The sequence below is a fragment of the Artibeus jamaicensis genome, unplaced genomic scaffold, assembly GCF_021234435.1.
Source record: "Artibeus jamaicensis isolate MK-2021 breed Jamaican fruit bat unplaced genomic scaffold, CSHL_Jam_final scaffold_916, whole genome shotgun sequence".
In the NCBI taxonomy this organism is placed as follows: Eukaryota; Metazoa; Chordata; class Mammalia; order Chiroptera; family Phyllostomidae; genus Artibeus; species Artibeus jamaicensis.
Genome location: NW_026522059.1, coordinates 28,409,393 through 28,427,024, shown reverse-complemented (window position 1 = coordinate 28,427,024; position 17,632 = coordinate 28,409,393). Strand labels below are relative to the sequence as shown.

The 17,632-nt window shown below is 47.7% G+C and overlaps 1 protein-coding gene across 3 annotated transcripts; it reads left to right on the top strand.

Moving 5' to 3' along the window:
• Positions 1–3,589: 3,589 nt before the first annotated feature.
• OSR2 (odd-skipped related transciption factor 2) lies at positions 3,590–11,147 on the top strand. Of its 3 annotated transcripts, none has more exons than XM_037131065.2 (4): positions 3,590–3,954; positions 7,937–8,692; positions 9,734–9,833; positions 10,573–11,147. In XM_037131065.2, exons 2-4 carry the CDS (start codon positions 8,037–8,039, stop codon positions 10,753–10,755), a joined length of 939 nt encoding a protein of 312 aa, XP_036986960.1. In that variant the 5' UTR covers positions 3,590–3,954; positions 7,937–8,036; the 3' UTR covers positions 10,756–11,147. The 3 variants fall into 3 exon arrangements, with proteins under 3 accessions (XP_036986960.1, XP_036986961.1, XP_036986959.1); XM_037131066.2 differs by having other exon boundaries at positions 3,874–3,954; positions 8,112–8,692; XM_037131064.2 differs by lacking the exon at positions 3,590–3,954 and having other exon boundaries at positions 7,941–8,692; positions 10,655–11,147.
• The last annotated feature ends 6,485 nt before the right edge of the window (positions 11,148–17,632 follow it).

The following is a 17,632-nucleotide window of genomic DNA, read 5'->3' as shown; positions in this document are numbered from 1 at the left end:
GGAGACGTCACTGCGGGGGCCACCTCGTGGAGCGCTCACCAAGGCCCCAGCGGCGCGGGCAGTGAGGCTTATCGGGCCTGACAGCAGGCCCAGGCCCTTTCCCATGCACCTCTGCCACGCACACGACTCTTCCTCCGTAGCAAAGGAGCCCGCGTAGAGGTGAAAGGATGCCCGCCGCCCGCGGAGTCGCTGGCGGTCCTGCCCTCACACCAGGGAGCCCGCTGACCCAGCGGCTGCTCGCGGCTCCCGCACCACGTAGTGCTCCGCCCGTGCCTCCAGGGGGCGCTGCGGCTCTTCTCGCGGGCGGACGAGCTCCCGCTGCGGCTGCGCTTTCCCAAACCACCCGCGTTGTGGAGCGCCGACTCGAACAAACTGTTTTGAAAGATAAAATTCCTAGTTTTTGGACCCCTCTACCCCCACACCACAGTTCTGCGCCCAGAGCCCGAGCCCCTCCTGCAGGTTTTCGCGGGCCTCCTCACGACTCCTGGGCTAAAGTGCACGCGCCCGGAGAACAGCTGGGCTCTCAACTCCTCCGCGCTCTGGCGAAAAGCAGCCAACAGTGCGGGAAGTTCAAATGCAGAAGGTCCCCGCCCTGCAGAGGCTGGGGAAGGCTTGGGGAAAGGCAGGCGAGTCCTCAGAGGTATGGCAGCTGGGATCCCTCGGGAAAGGATGGGGTTTTCATAATTTGTATCTTAAAGCGTAACCGATTTCAGGACGTCCGCTGCGCGCGGTCAGAGTGTGAAGGCTCAGAGTCAACTCCAGGGAAGTCTGTGTCTGACACCTGCTCGCTGCTTAACAGGCAGAGCCTCCTGGGTGGGCCGGCGGGAAGGGGCCTGAGCTCCCAGCCCCCTCCTCCAACTCCCCCGCGTTTCCTCTGGTTGGCCTTCATCCGGTCCTCCAGGGGCGTAAACTTTCGGCAGTTCGAGTTTGGGCAGCACACCCGCTCGCGCGCCCCTCGTCAGTCTGTTAGCCATTTCCCTGGAGGCGTCCTTGGTGTCGAAAGCCCAGAGCCGCAAGGGCAGCAGAAGAGTCGCGGAAATGTCAGAGTGAACTGGCCGCCCAGCTCTGGGAGGGCTCAGGACGGGTGGGATGGCTGCGCAGAGACGCAGCCCCAGGCGCCACTGGGCCGCTGTACGTTCCAGGATTTCCCTCTCCTTACACCCGGATGCCACAATTTGCTGGGGCCCAGTGGCCAATCTTCGGTGCCAGGAATTGTCGCCCGAGGAGTCCCGCAAATGAGGCTGTTCCCGGGAGGGCCCCCACGATGCGTGCGCCCTAGACGCCGGCGTGGGTCAAGGGGCTTGCCTGGGCTGAGCGCGGAGAAACTCTAGGGCATGCCGCGGGTGAACGCGGAGGTGACTCAAGGGAACTCTGCCCCCTGAGCCGCTCAGGGCTCAGCCTCCGGCTTGCCTTCGCCTTGGGGCGCGCACCTGCCGTTTGAGTTGGCCGGGCCTGGAGGCTGCAGAGGCGCGGAGGGGCCCCGCGGCATCCCCCAAAGACCGAAACTCGCCGACCCCTCCCTACCTTTCAAGCGACCGCAGCTCTTGGCCGGGGGTGGCCCAGACTCCATTGTGGAACGTCGGAGGCTCGGGTGGGCGAGGTAAATGCATCCATGGAAAAACCTCGGCTCAGGAGGTTTGCAGAAAGAGGGCGCAGCTCATGGATGGTTGTAAATTCTGTCTGCTTCGCGGGAAAAGCAGGCGGATCCGCACACAACATACACACAGACACGCACACTCACACACAGTGGGTAGGTGTGAAGCCCGCCGATGGGGAATTGGCTACACTTTGGTGAAAGGAAATGTAAAGCGCAGGAACACTCTTCAGGTCACCACCCCTGGAGTGTGTGTCCTGGGGGTCTGAAAGAAGAGAAAGTTCCCTCCAAATCTTCCAAATTGAGAAAAGCTGCGGAAAGAATGAGGCGGTTAGAGAGAGGGGACCGCAGGCATCCCGGTAGCTGGAGCTCAGGACTGAGTACTAAAATGAAAGCACCCCTGTGGAAGCCACCAGGGAAAACGTTTTTTTTTTAAAATCCTGAACTCTTAGGCGTTTTACTACTTCCATGCTGTTTCTCACATCCACTTTGAAGCAATTAAATACTGAAGGATGTTAAACACTCCGGTCTGCCTTCAAGCTCACTTTTTAAGCTTTGTGAATTTGAAATGGGAAAGAGGAAAAACATCTGCTATCTCTGAATTATGTTTTACCCCAAAAGAACGAAAAATTCTATCCACCTCGGCATAAATAAAATAGAAGGAATTTTATCTTAATAAATTAATATCTCGAGTGGCTTCTGCCTGGCTTCCCAGTCACTTGTTCACCTTTTGACAGTTTTCCGTCTTCTGCTCATATCTGTCCGCTTCCCTCACGACTGTAATTATTTTAATTGTCCTTCGAGGCGACACATCCAAAACCAACTTTTGGCGGAACACTTGAATTGCACAGCCTGTTGGCTGGAAGATCTGTGCCCCCAAAACGAGGATTCGCCAGAGGGCTAAGGCAAATCCCTTCCAGCGGACTCGTCTGGGACGAAGGGCTTTTTGCTCAGTGTTGCTCAGGCGGATCTCATCTGGAAAGAAGCTGTTTAAAAGGAGTGTGTGTCATTCCCTTTCTGTCACTCGGTCACCCTACTTCCAGAGTAGCTGAAAGGCGTTCTGCAGTTACTCTCGCACAAGACAAAATGTTTAGAAGAACCTGAAAAATGTATCACTGCACTTCCCATCCGATTAAGTTTCCTGGCGACTGAACAATCAACTCTATTTAGGGGTGGGGCTGGTAATGAAAATGTGTATGTTCTGAGAAGCTAAAATGGCATTTTCCTAATTTTTAAAATGATTGTTTTTCACCAAATTCCAGATGGATTCTTTATTTGCCGATGGGTTGCAGAATCCCACCTCTTTAACCAAGTTGGTTAACTGCTTATAAAATGGGCATTGGCTAATTAAAGCTTAAATATTGGGAGAAATTTCTCCCGGGACACCACATATATGTCTTTGCAGTAATTACGAAATTAGCCAATTGTCACTTCTAAAAACAAACTTCGTTTTGAAAGTAGATGCAAACGAATTGCACGAATAGTAGGAATTGACCAAAATGATGTGCAATACTGTACTTTAAATTGGGGGAAGGGATATATGATAAAGAATACACTCTAGAACTGATTGATTTTACCCTACGAAGATGGTTATGTTAAATGTGTTAAAATGCGGCAATTAACTCGGTGAGAGCTCGAAGTAAAACTACAAAATACCCTTTAGTTTCTCTGAGGGGTCTTCGGAAGGCAGAAGAGCAGTTGTTCAGTTTTAGGAAAAGTGGCGCAGAGAAGGAAAAGGGTGAGCGTTGTGTTTGTGTGTGAGTTGTGAACTGAGTCACCTTCGGGTCTAACTGGGAAACCACGAGCAAACCTGTGCCTTTAAGACTCAGTTGCTATCCAAACACAAGTAAACAGAGTGGACCATTAGCGGGCGCCGGGCGCGGAGGCGGAGCCAGGGAGTAGAGAGCCCCGCGCGGCGGCAGGACGCCCGCCCGAAGGGGAGGCGGGGCCGCTACTAAAGCCCTAGACTCCGGGCCGCGAGCAGCCTAGGGAGGGACGCGGGCTGTTACTGAGCTCGGCGCGCTTGCTGCTGGAGGGTGATGGCCCTGCAAGGAGGCAGGCTTCCACCTTATCCGGAGTCGGCGAGAGGCTTGCGAAGGCACGGTGTTCCGGGCGAGCGCTGAGCGCCCGGTCCGAGCACCTCGGTCTTTACGCATTCCATGTCCACAGACTCCAACGAAGGCGAAGATCTGCTCTCGTTTTTGCGGCTCCTGGTGCTCCAGATAATGTCCGCGGTTCCCGGGACTCCGCGCGGAAACAGAAGTTTGCACGGCGTGGACCCAGCGACCTTTCCAAGCTGTGCGCCTCACTGCCTGGACCAGGTCTAAGCGGCGCTGCCCAGGCGGACCTGTACGCGGGAGGTGAGTGTCCGCCCTGGGAAGGGACTGCAGCCTCCCTAAGAAAGGAAGGGTGCAGGGGATGCAGGGGGCGCTGATTCTCGGCCCTGCGTGCCACAAGTCCAGAAATTGTGGAAAGGAATCATGGATGCAATCCTGGGGCATTGTTTCTCACTTTGTCGGATCCCAGGCACGCCTCTCCCAGCTAACACCCAACCACACACACTTTAAGTGCTGCTTTTAGTTTTGTTTTGCGACATTTAATCTAAGCATTCTCCAAGGCTTCTAAAAAAAGCTGATCGACGTACTCTGAGATAAAACTACGTTGCCCCAGGGCGTTTCTGACCCTGCCATAGTATTCTCTGTCCACCCGTCTCCGGGCAGCCAGGAGGCACAGCGCAGACCGGCCGGGACTCAGTGCCTGTCTAGCCCACGCATTTCAAAAGGGAAGTAATAGTTCAGTCTTAGGCAATTCTACAACCTTGTGCTGACCTTTTGATTTTCCTCCCCTCTAGTCCTGGAGGAGGGGGCAGAAGGCAAATCCTCCTGGGGCTTAAACACTTGGATTCTCAATAAATTGTAACAGAAGAGGGAGTTGCAGTTGTAGAAAGAAGGAGGGAGAACAGGGTGTTTGTGGAGGGAGCGCTGGATCTGTCTTTCTACCTGTTAGCGAAGAACAAAAGAGGGCTGGTGTTTCCCGGAGCAAAACGCCTCAGACAGCTACTTTCCCTGCTAAACAAACTGCAGTACTGAGCAGAACAAGAAAATTACTCACGCAGGGGGAGCGAGGGAGCAGAGAGAAACAGAACCCTTTTGCGGAAGGCATCTTAATTTAATTAACTCCTTGGGAAGGCAGAGCTGCACAGGGGCAGGAACTTTGCGGCCGATTTTCTCAGTTCACCTGATCCAGTTGTAGCCATTTTCATTTTTTTTTAAATGGTCTCCTTAGAATCACTTGGACTGTGGCTCTCTGAGTTGTGTAAAATTCCATTGTGGCTTGGGTTGAAATCCAGTAGGCCAATCCATCTATCAGTCAGTTCTCTCAGACACCGTCCCGTGGGTTTTAGCAGATGGCCCCCGGACTGTATATTATTTTTAGATAATTCCGTGTAATAATACCATTATCTAAAGGAGAGACTCCTTATCAAATTACCACGTACCTTTTTCCCCTTCCAATACTTTGAAAGCTTCACTGAACTGAAATTAGTATGTACACAAGCTTACTTGCTGACAGCCAGTGAACTACATTTTACACAACTTCTGTACATGCTGAGAAATTCACGTGAAGGAGACCGACGAAAGGAAACTAGCCCCAGGTCCACTGAAATATGTACATATTTTCATTGGTTTAAGTTTCTTTCTTTGCAAATTAAAAGTAACCAGTGGTCCCAAATGGTATGGTGGAGAAATGACAGCAGACGCTGATGCCATGGTCCCTGTAGTTGCCTGAAATGAAGTGTGGGAACTACGTGTTCAACTACAGGCAAAATGAAAGTGCTTTAGACTTCTTCACTGGCTTAAAGTACTTTTTTTACATACATTTCCAGCAACTCAGTGGGAGACTGGAAATCCAAACACCCTAATTATTTACGGCAAAAAAAATGTTTGGTGGATAACTAGAGTTGTTCTGTTTGAAAAGGTTTCAGACGCCACCAAAGGTCTGCTCTTCTGTGAAGAAACCATTTGCACTGCAAATTAAAACGAACACATACGATGAAATAGCACCTGTGTACCACCACGAAGCCGAGTTACAATACAGTTGTTAATATTTGTATTATGAGCCATTGGGAGGAAGGGAAGGAAGATGGCACTCAAGTTTCTGCTGGCAGAGTTAGCGTGTAACCTTTGTGGCAGAGTTCCCTTCGTGTATTTGGAATCGAAACCACAAGTTGTGGTAGTCCTTCAGTTCACAACACATACACACACACACACATGCACACACACACATAGTACATGGTGGGAGATGGACTTGCCTCCTGTATTTATTTCTAAGAAATCTGGGAATACACCCAAATAATAATTTTGGTTTCCTCTCTATGGGGGAGGCTACTTTTTAACACTAGGGGAAAAATAATATTTCAAATCTCTGGAAAATTCTCATTATGCAAAAATAAGGAAATAAAGGTGTCATTTATTATTTTAACGGAAGAGGAAATAATCAGATAGGTTACCAGAGGTGTTAATAGAATCCTTTTTTCCAGTCTCTCTGGGAGAGGGCTTGAGAGGTTGCCACAGAGCAAAAATGAATCGTGATTTGTGGTGGGAAAGTTTATTCCGAAAGGAGGTTTACAGTTTCGGTTGAATGGTCTGACTGAGACCCTCTGACTGTTACACACCTCTCATTAACTCCAGGCCTGAGCTCCCAGACCGCATACCACCAGGCAGAAGAGGTTCATTAATAAACTCCTGTCTCTGGGCCTTTCCAAGCGGAGGAGGAGGGAGGGCTGGACGGTGTGGGCTTCAGGGAGGCAGCCAGGTTCTGCCTTGCCAGAGCGCTGGGTCATTAGCGCAGCCCCCTTGGTCTGCCGGCAGAGAGCCACTGGCAACACAACACGCTGGAGAAGAAAATTCAGGCACAGAAAAAGGGGGAATGTGGCGGGAAGGCTGAACAAACTCTCCCACCTGATCTCAACCACCAGGCATAAAGGGTGAGGGCTCAGACCTGCAGGGCCTGCTCCTCTCCAGGGAGAGCTTGGAGCTGTCGGTCTCCCACCTGGAGAAGGCCTCCCTGAGAGACAGGGTGCAGCTCTGCCGAGCGGGCCGACCCGGGTGCAGTAAAGGGGCTGGCGGTGAGAGAAGTTAGGCTCGCCCTGGATGCAGGTGAGGTATCCCTGGGATCCTGGATCCCAGACCTCCGTGTTGGAGGCGCGAGGGGAGCAAAGCACGTGTGCCTTGCTTAGGCCCCGGCCCGCAGAGGCAGCTCAGCGTCCAGGTGGCAGGAGCGCGGCAGTTCACATCTTCAGGAGGATAAACAAGCTTCCTCCAGGCCGGCAGGACCTCACTCCTGTGGCTCCCCTGCTGCTCCTTCCATTCCCCTCCCCGGGGAGCCCTCTCCCTACCCTTCTTTTCTCTCGGGGTCTCCTTGCTGTTGGAGGGCCCCCCGGTACCAGGTCAGGAAGCCTCTCGAGAGTCCCGAGCCTCCCCAGGGCTGGGCGCTCAGCCTGGGAGAAGCGGTCCGGGCCTCACCCGCGTTCTACTTCTCCGCCCACCCCCAACCTCTCCCCGGGAGCCCGACCATCTGGAAGGGATCTTAGTGGGGGGTAGAAGGGGACAGCCCCTGGAAAGAAGCAAGCAGTTCCTGGTCGAACCGGCCCCGGAGGTGTCACTTTTCTTTCCTGCGGCCCGTCACCGCTGATGAATGGGACTGAGGCAGAGGAAGGAAAAAGAAAACCTCCGAGGTCAGCGCGGGGCGAGGCGGCCCGCCGAGGGCCCGAGGGCCCTGGGGCAACACCCGGGAAGCCGGGGTACGTGCGGGGCGCACCGCGCGCAAGGAGCTGCCGGGCCTTTGAACCTCGGATGGAACCCACAGACCATTGTTCCCAGGGGAGCTCGCTCCCAGGTGCTCCGGCGACAGAAGCTCGGCCAAGGGCCTGCGGGTGTTGGCACGGAGGGTTGTGGGGGTTGAGGGAGCGCTGACGGGGTGGAGTGGGTGGGCTAGACTAGGTGCTGCCTCTGCCGGAGCGCCCCTGCCCCGCTTTCTCATCCCTGAACCTCAGTCTTCCGCTGCAGCTGGAGCCCGACCTTCCGTGGGCACCCAGAAGGGCCGCCGGGCAGCCCAGCTCACTGGGGACCTTTTCCTGCATCGCCTGCCCCTCTGGCCCTGGCAGAGATCAGCGTGGACTTGCCGGGCTGGCGCTAGGGCTCCCTCGCCACTCCTCTGGGGGCCCGGGAGGAGGGCGGGGAGGAAGTCTTAGGAGGGAGCCGCGCAGGAACCCGCAGAGCAGGCGAAGTTCAGACCGAGCCGGTCTGGGTAACAACCACAACCCTCCCTCTCTCCCTTTTTCAGGGCTGCCGTCTCTCTGGGTTTTCACCGGAGCCCCCCACCCACCAGCCTCTGAGTTCTGGAAGAAAGGGGCGGCTCCCTCCGCCCCCCAGCACCCCGGGAAATGGGGAGCAAGGCCCTGCCCGCGCCCATCCCGCTCCACCCATCGCTGCAGCTCACCAATTACTCCTTCCTGCAGGCTGTGAACACCTTCCCCGCCGCAGTAGACCACCTGCAGGGCCTGTACGGCCTCAGCGCGGTGCAGACCATGCACATGAACCACTGGACTCTGGGATACCCCAACGTGCACGAGATCACCCGCTCCACCATCACCGAGATGGCGGCGGCGCAGGGTCTCATGGACGCGCGCTTCCCCTTCCAGGCTCTGCCCTTTACCACTCACCTCTTTCACCCCAAGCAGGGCGCCATTGCCCACGTCCTCCCAGCCCTGCACAAGGACCGGCCCCGTTTTGACTTTGCCAACTTGGCCGTGGCTGCCACGCAAGAGGACCCGCCTAAGATGGGAGAGCTGACCAAGCTGAGCCCCGGGCTGGGCAGCCCCATCTCGGGCCTCAGTAAATTGACTCCGGACAGGAAGCCCTCCCGAGGGAGGTTGCCCTCCAAAACGAAAAAAGAGTTTATCTGCAAGTTCTGCGGCAGACACTTTACCAAATCGTACAACTTGCTCATCCACGAGAGGACCCACACGGACGAGAGGCCGTACACGTGTGACATCTGCCACAAGGCCTTCCGGAGGCAGGACCACCTGCGGGATCACAGGTGAGGCGGACGGGTCCGGGATACCAGCGTCTCACAGACACTCCAAGAGTCACCAAAATCCCGTCTGAACTAGACAGTATCTCCAAAGGCCCCCCTCGCCAGCCACAGCCGCCCGCCAGTATTTACCATTGTTTTCCTCTCCGGGCCCTGGCGGTGCTCTTGTGCGGGAGGGTCTCCTTTTTTTTTTATCCCTAGACGGTTAAAACCTGGTGGGTTGGCCTTAGTGCTGTGACCGGTATCCCAGTGTCCTCCTGGTCGCCCTTCGGGTGGGGCAGGTAAAGCCTGGGGACCCCAAATCCTACATTGGCTGCCTTAAGACCACTTCTAGAAATCCACTCGGGCCGGCTGCACCGGGTTCCCTCCCTTCCCTACCGCCTGCCCCCACCCCCGGTTGCGCCCCAGAGCCTGACACGACGACCTTCCTTTTAAATTTATTTGCGGGGGTCCTAAGATCATTGAATGTAGACACGATTCCCCCATAGCCCACTCCCTACCCCCACCCTCGGACCTTAAACGGCAGTTGAAGAAATACTATAAGATAAATGTTTCATCCGGTAAAAACTTCCCAGGAGTGGGGGTGGGGTATCTCTTTCCGGATCCCACTAGCGGTCCCCCGAGGTGGAACCTGTGTACCGATCCTCGGATCCGCCACAGCTGGTGGCAGGTGAAGGCGTCACTAAAGTCAGTCCTCCTCAGCTCGAGCCTTGCCTCTTAACTTCTCGATTTGGCCTGTTAGAATCCCGGGGAAAACCGTAGAGGCCAGGAAGGACTCACTCGGCACGATTTAGAGCTCCATGATACGCCAGAGAGGGCGATCAAGTGTAGATAAAACCAAGGACCAGTGACTGGAAGAGTCTGTTAGTTGAGGTTAACCATAAACAGAATTACACGGGGGAGGCGGGGGGATACAATCTAGGAGCACACATAATGGAATCCTGTCTCTTTTTTCCTTTCACGACTTCATGATTTTGGTAATTGTCAAAAGAAACTCCTCACCATGGTGGTAAAGCCATTTCAATGAAACCTTATATTGATTTTCAGGTATATTCATTCCAAAGAAAAACCCTTCAAATGTCAGGAGTGTGGGAAAGGATTTTGTCAGTCTAGAACTCTAGCCGTTCACAAAACTTTACACATGCAGGTAAGTTTGTTTTCTTGTTTAAAAACAGTGGCTGGTTTTATCATGTTGGCTCTGCAGAAGGTGTTCAGTGGCAGAGTCTCTCTGAAAAATCTCCTTAGCTTAGTGTTCTAGGTGGGGAAAGCAGCACTCGGTTTCTTGATGCATAAAATTAATCCTATTTAACGTAAAACATTTTTATATTTTCTTAGAGGACAGGCCACTCTCTTTCTTCTAAATCCTAATTTTAGAATTATTATTCTTTCATCCAATCTGCCCTGCATTTAAGGCTTTCGTGTTTGGGAGGAAATAAAGGTAATTTTGATAATGGAGGCATGCTGAAATCCCATATGCTCTCTCTCCCAGGGGCCTCATAATTTGTAGTTTTCAGAACATTGAAGAATAGTTTAATTTTCCAGCAAAGAGGAGACTTATTACCCCGGGAGAAGGTCGTTCATTCCTTAAGAGAGGATTAGGGGTTTTCCTCCCCTCTTTTCCTGCTCATGACATGGTGGTGAAATGTGAAGAGCTGGAAATCACAAAGCCACCACGGTGGCCACCACAGTGATCAGCGTAATCAGGCCTCGGTGTGTGCTTGAGCGTGTGTTTCGGTGATTGGAGGATTAGGGAGCACAGATTTGTTCCTGCAAGTCCCCTCTTTTGTAGTCATGTGCGTGTTATGTGATACCAATAAGACAACTATTGAGAAGGGTGCGGTGGTGGTGTGAAGGATTAATCCTTTGCTTGCTTCACATCTGAACAGGAATCTCCACACAAATGTCCCACATGTGGAAGAACCTTTAATCAGAGAAGTAATCTGAAAACTCACCTTCTCACCCATACAGACATCAAGCCCTACAGCTGCGAGCAGTGCGGCAAAGTGTTCAGGCGAAACTGTGATCTGCGGCGGCACAGCCTGACTCACACCCCGCGGCAGGACTTCTAGAGAAGCCCAGGATCTTTCCCCGGGCCGCCCTGCTCCCCTCCCCAGACTCCTCTGCAGGCCTCCCACCCAGGGGTTCCGCCCCAACCCTTCACAGACCCCAGCTCTGCCCTTGCTGCAGCCGCACCTGCAGCTCCAGGGAGTTAACTCCGCTTCTGGAGGACTGAGAACTGTAGACAGCCACACACGTACATCCCTTCACAAAGAGCATATGCTAGTTTCTTGTAGATATTCACAGCTCATTTTAGAGCTCTGTACATAATGTCGTGGGTCTTTGTTTTGATGTTTTGTTTGTTTTTGTATCTTGTTGGATGCACCTAGATATGGAAAATGGAAGCCAAATTTATCTTTAAAGACTGTATTTTCAAAATAAAACTTTTTCTTGTTTGTTTCAACACTCCTGCAAAGAGTCTTGCTATTTAACTTCTGTTCTCCCTCTGTATCCTGGAAGAGTGGGCTGCCTCTAAAATAGTCGATATTGAAGGGTATATTTTATCCCTAAGTTTTAAAAATAAGACTCACAATCCTCTTACTGGAACTTCAGCTCTTCCCTTTTTGTACTGTGGCATTTTGGAGTTGGATAACTGTGCTGTCTTTTTGTTTTTCAAAGATATTAAAATGGACACCCCTCAGGTTTTATTTCATTTTGTTTATTTTAATCCCTTGTATATTATTCCTTCAGATAAAAGCAACATAATAATTACTATTAATAACTTGCAACTCCAATGACTGATCTACTTGAAAGCACAAGGTGGGAAGAAGCATTAAAAAGAAGAAGAGAAGGGGAGCTTCTCACCATTTCATTTTTTTTAATTCCTTGACTTGTCAAAGTTTATGATGGGCTACTCCTCTTACCATTAGACCTTGAGCACTGCGATTTAGCACCATGCACGGACTTCACCCTGCCTCCAGGGGCAAGGTCTAAGGTCTCCCCCAGAACACTGCCGAGGAGTACAACCTTCAGAAGATGCAGGGCAAGAAGAGAAAAGAGAAGCTACTTAGCTGCTGTTGCACAAAATATTTCTTTACAAGGGTGGAGGTCCTTTCTTCCAGAAGGTTCGGATCTCTCTGCAAAGCAAACTGAGTTAGGTCACTAGCAATGTTTCCATCAGTGGTTGGCCTTTTCTCCCTGGGAAGGTGCCAGAAGTCCAGGTCACTCTGTGTATAGAACTCATGGCAAATATGTAATTGACTTCTGAGGCATTTCAACTTTCCGCAAACAGTTGCTGGGGAATCTGACACTAGTAAAATGACAACCCTGTGTACCATCTGAGCAGAGAACTTGGGATGCAGGTAAACAGCAGTGCTGTGCGGAGACTGGAAGGAAAATAATTGAAGTGGGACTATTAGAAGAACCTGTAACCCCGTGGCCCAGTAGGTTCTCACAAACTTTGATACTGAACAATAGGGTGAGTTAGGTGTTCTCAGTTTATTTTATTTTATATTTGTGTGGAGATGGCATGTTTTATGTTCAGAGTCATATGAGACAACACGTACCTTAGATTTCTCAAGAAGGATAGGTAAGGGATTTGAGGTCTAAATTAAAATTTCTCACCAGTGCCTTGTTCAATATGGTTTACAAGGAATTTTCAAAATTGTTCTAGACTCACTGCTCACCTTGGTCTCAGGGGAACTGGCTAGAAGTCACCTCTGCTTCTCACAAGAGATCAGTTCTCTTCCACAAAGAGTCCACTCGCCAGCCAGCCTGTGTGTCTGATGCTCTCACACGTGCATTTCACTGCATGTGTGAGGAGAGAGAGCAAGGTTGAAGTGTGAGGTGCCTGTGTGTGCGGTGTTTAGAGGAATGAAACTGTCGTTTGTTCTCTTTTGTTTGTACAGAATTAACTCAGTGACCTCTCTAGCCCTACTCTCTTAAGATCCCGCCCTCCTTGGCACAGATGCTCGAATACTCTAGGGCAGGATTACACATTGACTGCCCCTCGAGCTCCTCTAATCCTGCAGGTTTTTCCGTGCAGTCAGCCTCCCTGCCCCACCCGCCGCAACCACCCACAAGCTTCCACAGTTCCACTGTGCGGGCTTCAGCCAGATGATCAGAGGGTGACCCTTGCTCGCTGCCCAGCTCGGGCGTACTTTTGGAGTCCCCGTCACAGGGATGTAGAGATAGGTATGACTGGAACACTGCTTTTCTTCACTTCTTTTAGTTGAAGAAAATGGCAATCAGAAGTGAATGAGGGAAGACAGAAGTGGAGAAAAGAGTTCCCCTCCCCGTATATACAATAGTTCAAAATGTAAGCTTAATTTATTTGTAATTTATTTATGTAGTCACTAATTTAACAAATGCTTATTATGTGCTTTCCATTTGCTAAGTCCTGTGCTTGGTTCCGGTAACTTTCATGACCAGTCTCTGCCTTTTTATATCTAGTGGCACCTTTTTGCCCCTACTACTTAAATAAGTTAAAAATCTATAATAGGGCTTAATTTTGTAGATACCCTCGATCTGCACTCGTAAATCCAATGTACATCTAGACTCAAAGGATCTAGCCTCAGAGTAGACCCTATACTCCTCACGATCTCAGGTGAACTTTTAAACAGTGGCTTCCTCTCCAAATTCTGAGTTTTGTTTTCTTCTTTAAAATGTCCAAATGTGCAGGAAGTGAATCTTATATGGACAAACTTATGAGACATCCTAGAGAAAACAATATCTTGTATCTTATGAAATGAATCTGCTAGCTTTTTTGTAGGAGCGTGTAGAGACTAGTCATTAGTTGAGTTTTAGATTAGCCTGTATTTTCCTTAAAACGTCCCATAGTCAACTCATGAACCAACACTCCTGGCCGGAGACCAGAAGTGGGAAACGTCACAAGTCACAACCACAGTGCTGAAGAACTTTATGAGCAACAGTTAATTATTGAACAGTGACTTTAATCTTGTTTCATCATCTATGTGTGGGGTTTTAAAAATAATTTCTAAGTATGAGTTGCACTGTAATTAATTGTTAATATAAAATTATGAATGTGCGTTAAGTACACTTACTGATGCTAATATTTACATGGGGGTCATTGTAGTACTAGTACTCTATAATTGGAGCATTTAAAATTGTTATTTTGCTCTGGCACATTCTCTTTTATACGAAGAGGCCTTTCCAAAAGTTGAATCTAGGACAACTAAACATTTGAAAAGTGAACAAATCTAAAATCTCAAAGGATAGGTAGGCCCAAGTACAACTAGTGATGAAATTAGAGGCAGTTAATGGGGGTTTCATCTACTGTTTGTGAAATGTTAGCATAGAGACTTAGCATTGGACTTCTGCACTTAAATCATGGTCAGTCAGGTACCCGTGCTCCACTTTTGATTTGGGAGGGGCAGTCTACCCTTGAAGGGCTTTCGGAATCATTTGCTCTTTAATATTGTCAACATGATAGACTAGATGCATTGGGATTAAACGGTGTAGATCCACCACAAATTTTAATATGAGAAGGATATTACCATGGCATAACAGGATGCCTTTCTTATTATCAAAATAATTTCAATATTATTATAATAAAGAAATAGAAAATTTTGAAGCCCTGTAATACATTGCAGATAGGAATAGTTTTGTGTGTTTGGAAGATTGTGTTCACCTTTATTTGCATATAATATTGAGACTGTATTTCCCAGTTTTTCCTTCTGAAATGTAACTTGCCACTGATACCAGCTCTCCTGACAGCAATGAGAAATAAAGGGAGTGGAGATTCAGAATGATTCAGCTTTCACGACCTGAGATATTTCATGTTTATTCATGTTTCTTTTCTTCATTGCTCATTGGTTCCCCACCCACCGCTACCCAACATAAATTATATTATTATCTAAGCTATGTAACATTTTTCTTGAAACTATTTAAGGCAAAAACTGACAGTGAAAAACTCTAAGTAACACAAATATACTATAAGAGGATATTTTAAAGGTAAATAATAATGCTATTATCTCTTAGGATGCTTTATACTGCAAGAAACAGAAAACCTGACTAAAGGGGACTTGAACAATAGGAGATTTATTTTTATTCCCTAAAAAGTCTTATGGTAGGGTCCATGGATGTGTAATTAACTAGAGTGACAAGATCATCCAAAGACCAGTTCTTCTTACTTTTCTTTTCTTTATCTTTAGTACTTGCTCCCTTCATGGATACAAGAAGGCTGCAAAAGCTCCAACCATCAGCTCTAGTACTTCCTTTTCTCACATGTTCCATAGGCAGAAAAGAGTACTGTCTCTTTCTTATATCGTTTTTTAAGAACTTAGTTTCCTCTCCATAAATCCAACCTGTATACTTGCCTTCCTATGTTATTGCCAGGATTAATTCACTTGGTCCTTCCTTGGCCAGTCACCGACAAGGGGAATAGAATTCTATCATGATTGGTTTAGACTAAAGAAAACTCCCCTTCTGTGCCTGGAAGTGGAACCAGACTTCCCAGGAGCCCTTGAGGCCCCAAAACACCTGAGTTCTGTAAGCAAGGAAGAAGGGAGAACCCATTGTTGTGAGTATTACACCAATGTGTAAAAATGAAGTTTCTATTTAATAACCTTATGTTAGGAGATGCATATGTTATAAAAGGAGGATATTTGAGGACATATACAGCATTATCCAAACTAGATAAAGAAAATAAAGCCTTCAAAAACTAGACGGAAACAAAGGCTAGCAGAAAATATACCAAAATATTAATAGCAGCTATTCATGAGTAACAAGGGGGCATTTTTCTCCTTTTCTTATTTTTCAATTCTTTCACAGTGAGCATATGTTACTTTTATAAAGGAAAAAAGTAAGAAACATTATATTTAAAATCCAGGGTAAAACCTAATTTCCTCGATATTTTTCTTGTCTTGCTTTGCTGCCTCTGACCAGCCTTACCTCTTTTCGTGCACTCCACACGCACTTCCACACCAGGGGTGTCCGCCCCACAGCCTGCAGGCCACACGCGGCCCAACACAGAATCGTAAATTCACTTAACACATTATGAGATCTTTTTGTGATTACGTGTCACAGTGTATGTGTGGCCCAGAGACACCCAAAGTCTGGACGCTCCTATACCAACCACCCTTTTAATTGAGTTACACCTCACTTTCTAGTTTCCTTTTCTTTCTTCCTTGATGTCTATTAAACACTCCTTTTCCTATCTTTTCTCTAGGTTTCTGTGCCCTGGTTCTTTTCCTCCCTTTTAAGAGCTGCAATAAGTCTAGCTCAGTGTTCCTCCAGGAGTGATCATTAGAATTATCCAGGATACTTATTTCTGAGTCCTCCCTACACCAGGGGGTGAATTGGAACTTCTGGTGATACTCAGGACTCTGCGTTTTAAACCAACACTTCAGGTAGTTCTTAGGTGCAGGAGAGACTGAGAACTTCTGCGTTAGCCTTTGACTCCATCATTCCCTTTATCTTATCCATCAGCCATTTATTATGTGCCTGTTGCAATAAACATAAAACAAATCTCAACCCACTTTTCTTTACTTATTTATTCACTGTCCTTGAAGTTGTCAAATTTTCCTCTGCCTTTGTTTTTACTACTGTCCCGTGGTCTCCCTCTACTTATTTTTTCTATTGCTGCTGTCCCCAAATTCCATTTTTCTTTTTCACATTAATAAACATTTTTGGCTTTGATATTTTTTTTGTTTGGTTTTCTTTGTTATCTTAAGTCACTCAATAATTTAAAGAGGCAGAAGAAGAAAGAAAATGTAACAATTGATCAAGATGAAAAAATCCCAGAGAGGTAATTTTGTTTTCAATTTATAAATTGAAATATCATCACCAGCCCTGGCTGGTATAGCTCAGTGGATTGAGCATGGGCCTGTGAAGCAAAGGGTGGCCGGTTCGATTCCCAGTCAGGGCACATGCCTGGGTTGCAGGCCAGGTCCCCAGAAGGGGACACATGAAAGGCAACCACACATTGATGTTTCTCTCCCACTCTTTCTCCTTCTCTTCCCCTCTCTCTAAAAATAAGTAAGTAAAATATTTGAAAAAAGAAATATCATCACCAAATGACTTGTTATTTCAACTTCTATATGAAAGATATTAATTTGCTGTAATGCTTTGTGTATTGAGGTATGGATGTGTTTGTTTTAAGATCAGAGCTAAGTGCATTTTTTAATTATTTATATTATTATTATTTCACTAAAATTTCAGAGCAGGAAGCCATTTTGTGAAGGAAAAAACCATGGACAAGAAGTCAGAAGATGAATTTAATTGTTTTAAAGCTCTGAATTGTTTACAGACAAGACATTTAACTTGTCTGGACATCAGTTTTGTCTGTAAATTCTCATCTGTAAAATAAGAATTTGCACTACATAGTAAGGTCTTCTTTAGCTTATAACGTTTATGGTTCTCATTGAGGTAAGCATAAGTACATTGTAAGATAAGCATTCTACACAAATGCTATAAAATACCAAGAAATCATATCACTTCACTCCCATAGAAATTTTAATTCAGTAAGAATAAATGTGGGTTTACAAATTAATCTCTACTTGTATAATGTCATATCACCCGTTTTCCTAAAACTGTTGAAATTTAGAGTATCTTTAGAAGACTGCTGGTTGAAAGTAATGTTTTTAAACTGAAAAGTCAATGTATTTCTTCATTATTTTTCAGAAGCATGCTGATTGAAAAATATTCAAATTACATAAAATTGTATAAAGTAAAAGTCTCTATATCTCTCTTGCCCACTAATGATCCTTTAATTTTATTTCCCAGAGGTAGCCACTATTAATATTTTCAGTGTATCTTTCTGTATTTTGCTGTGGGTACACAATTATAAGTGTATACTTAAAAACATGCACACACAAATAGGATCATACTATAATACTATTTTTCCTCCCATTTAACAATAAAACAATATGTATTTGGTTTGTTTTTTCATATCAGTATAAATAGACTTCCCCCTAAGGTAATGGAAGA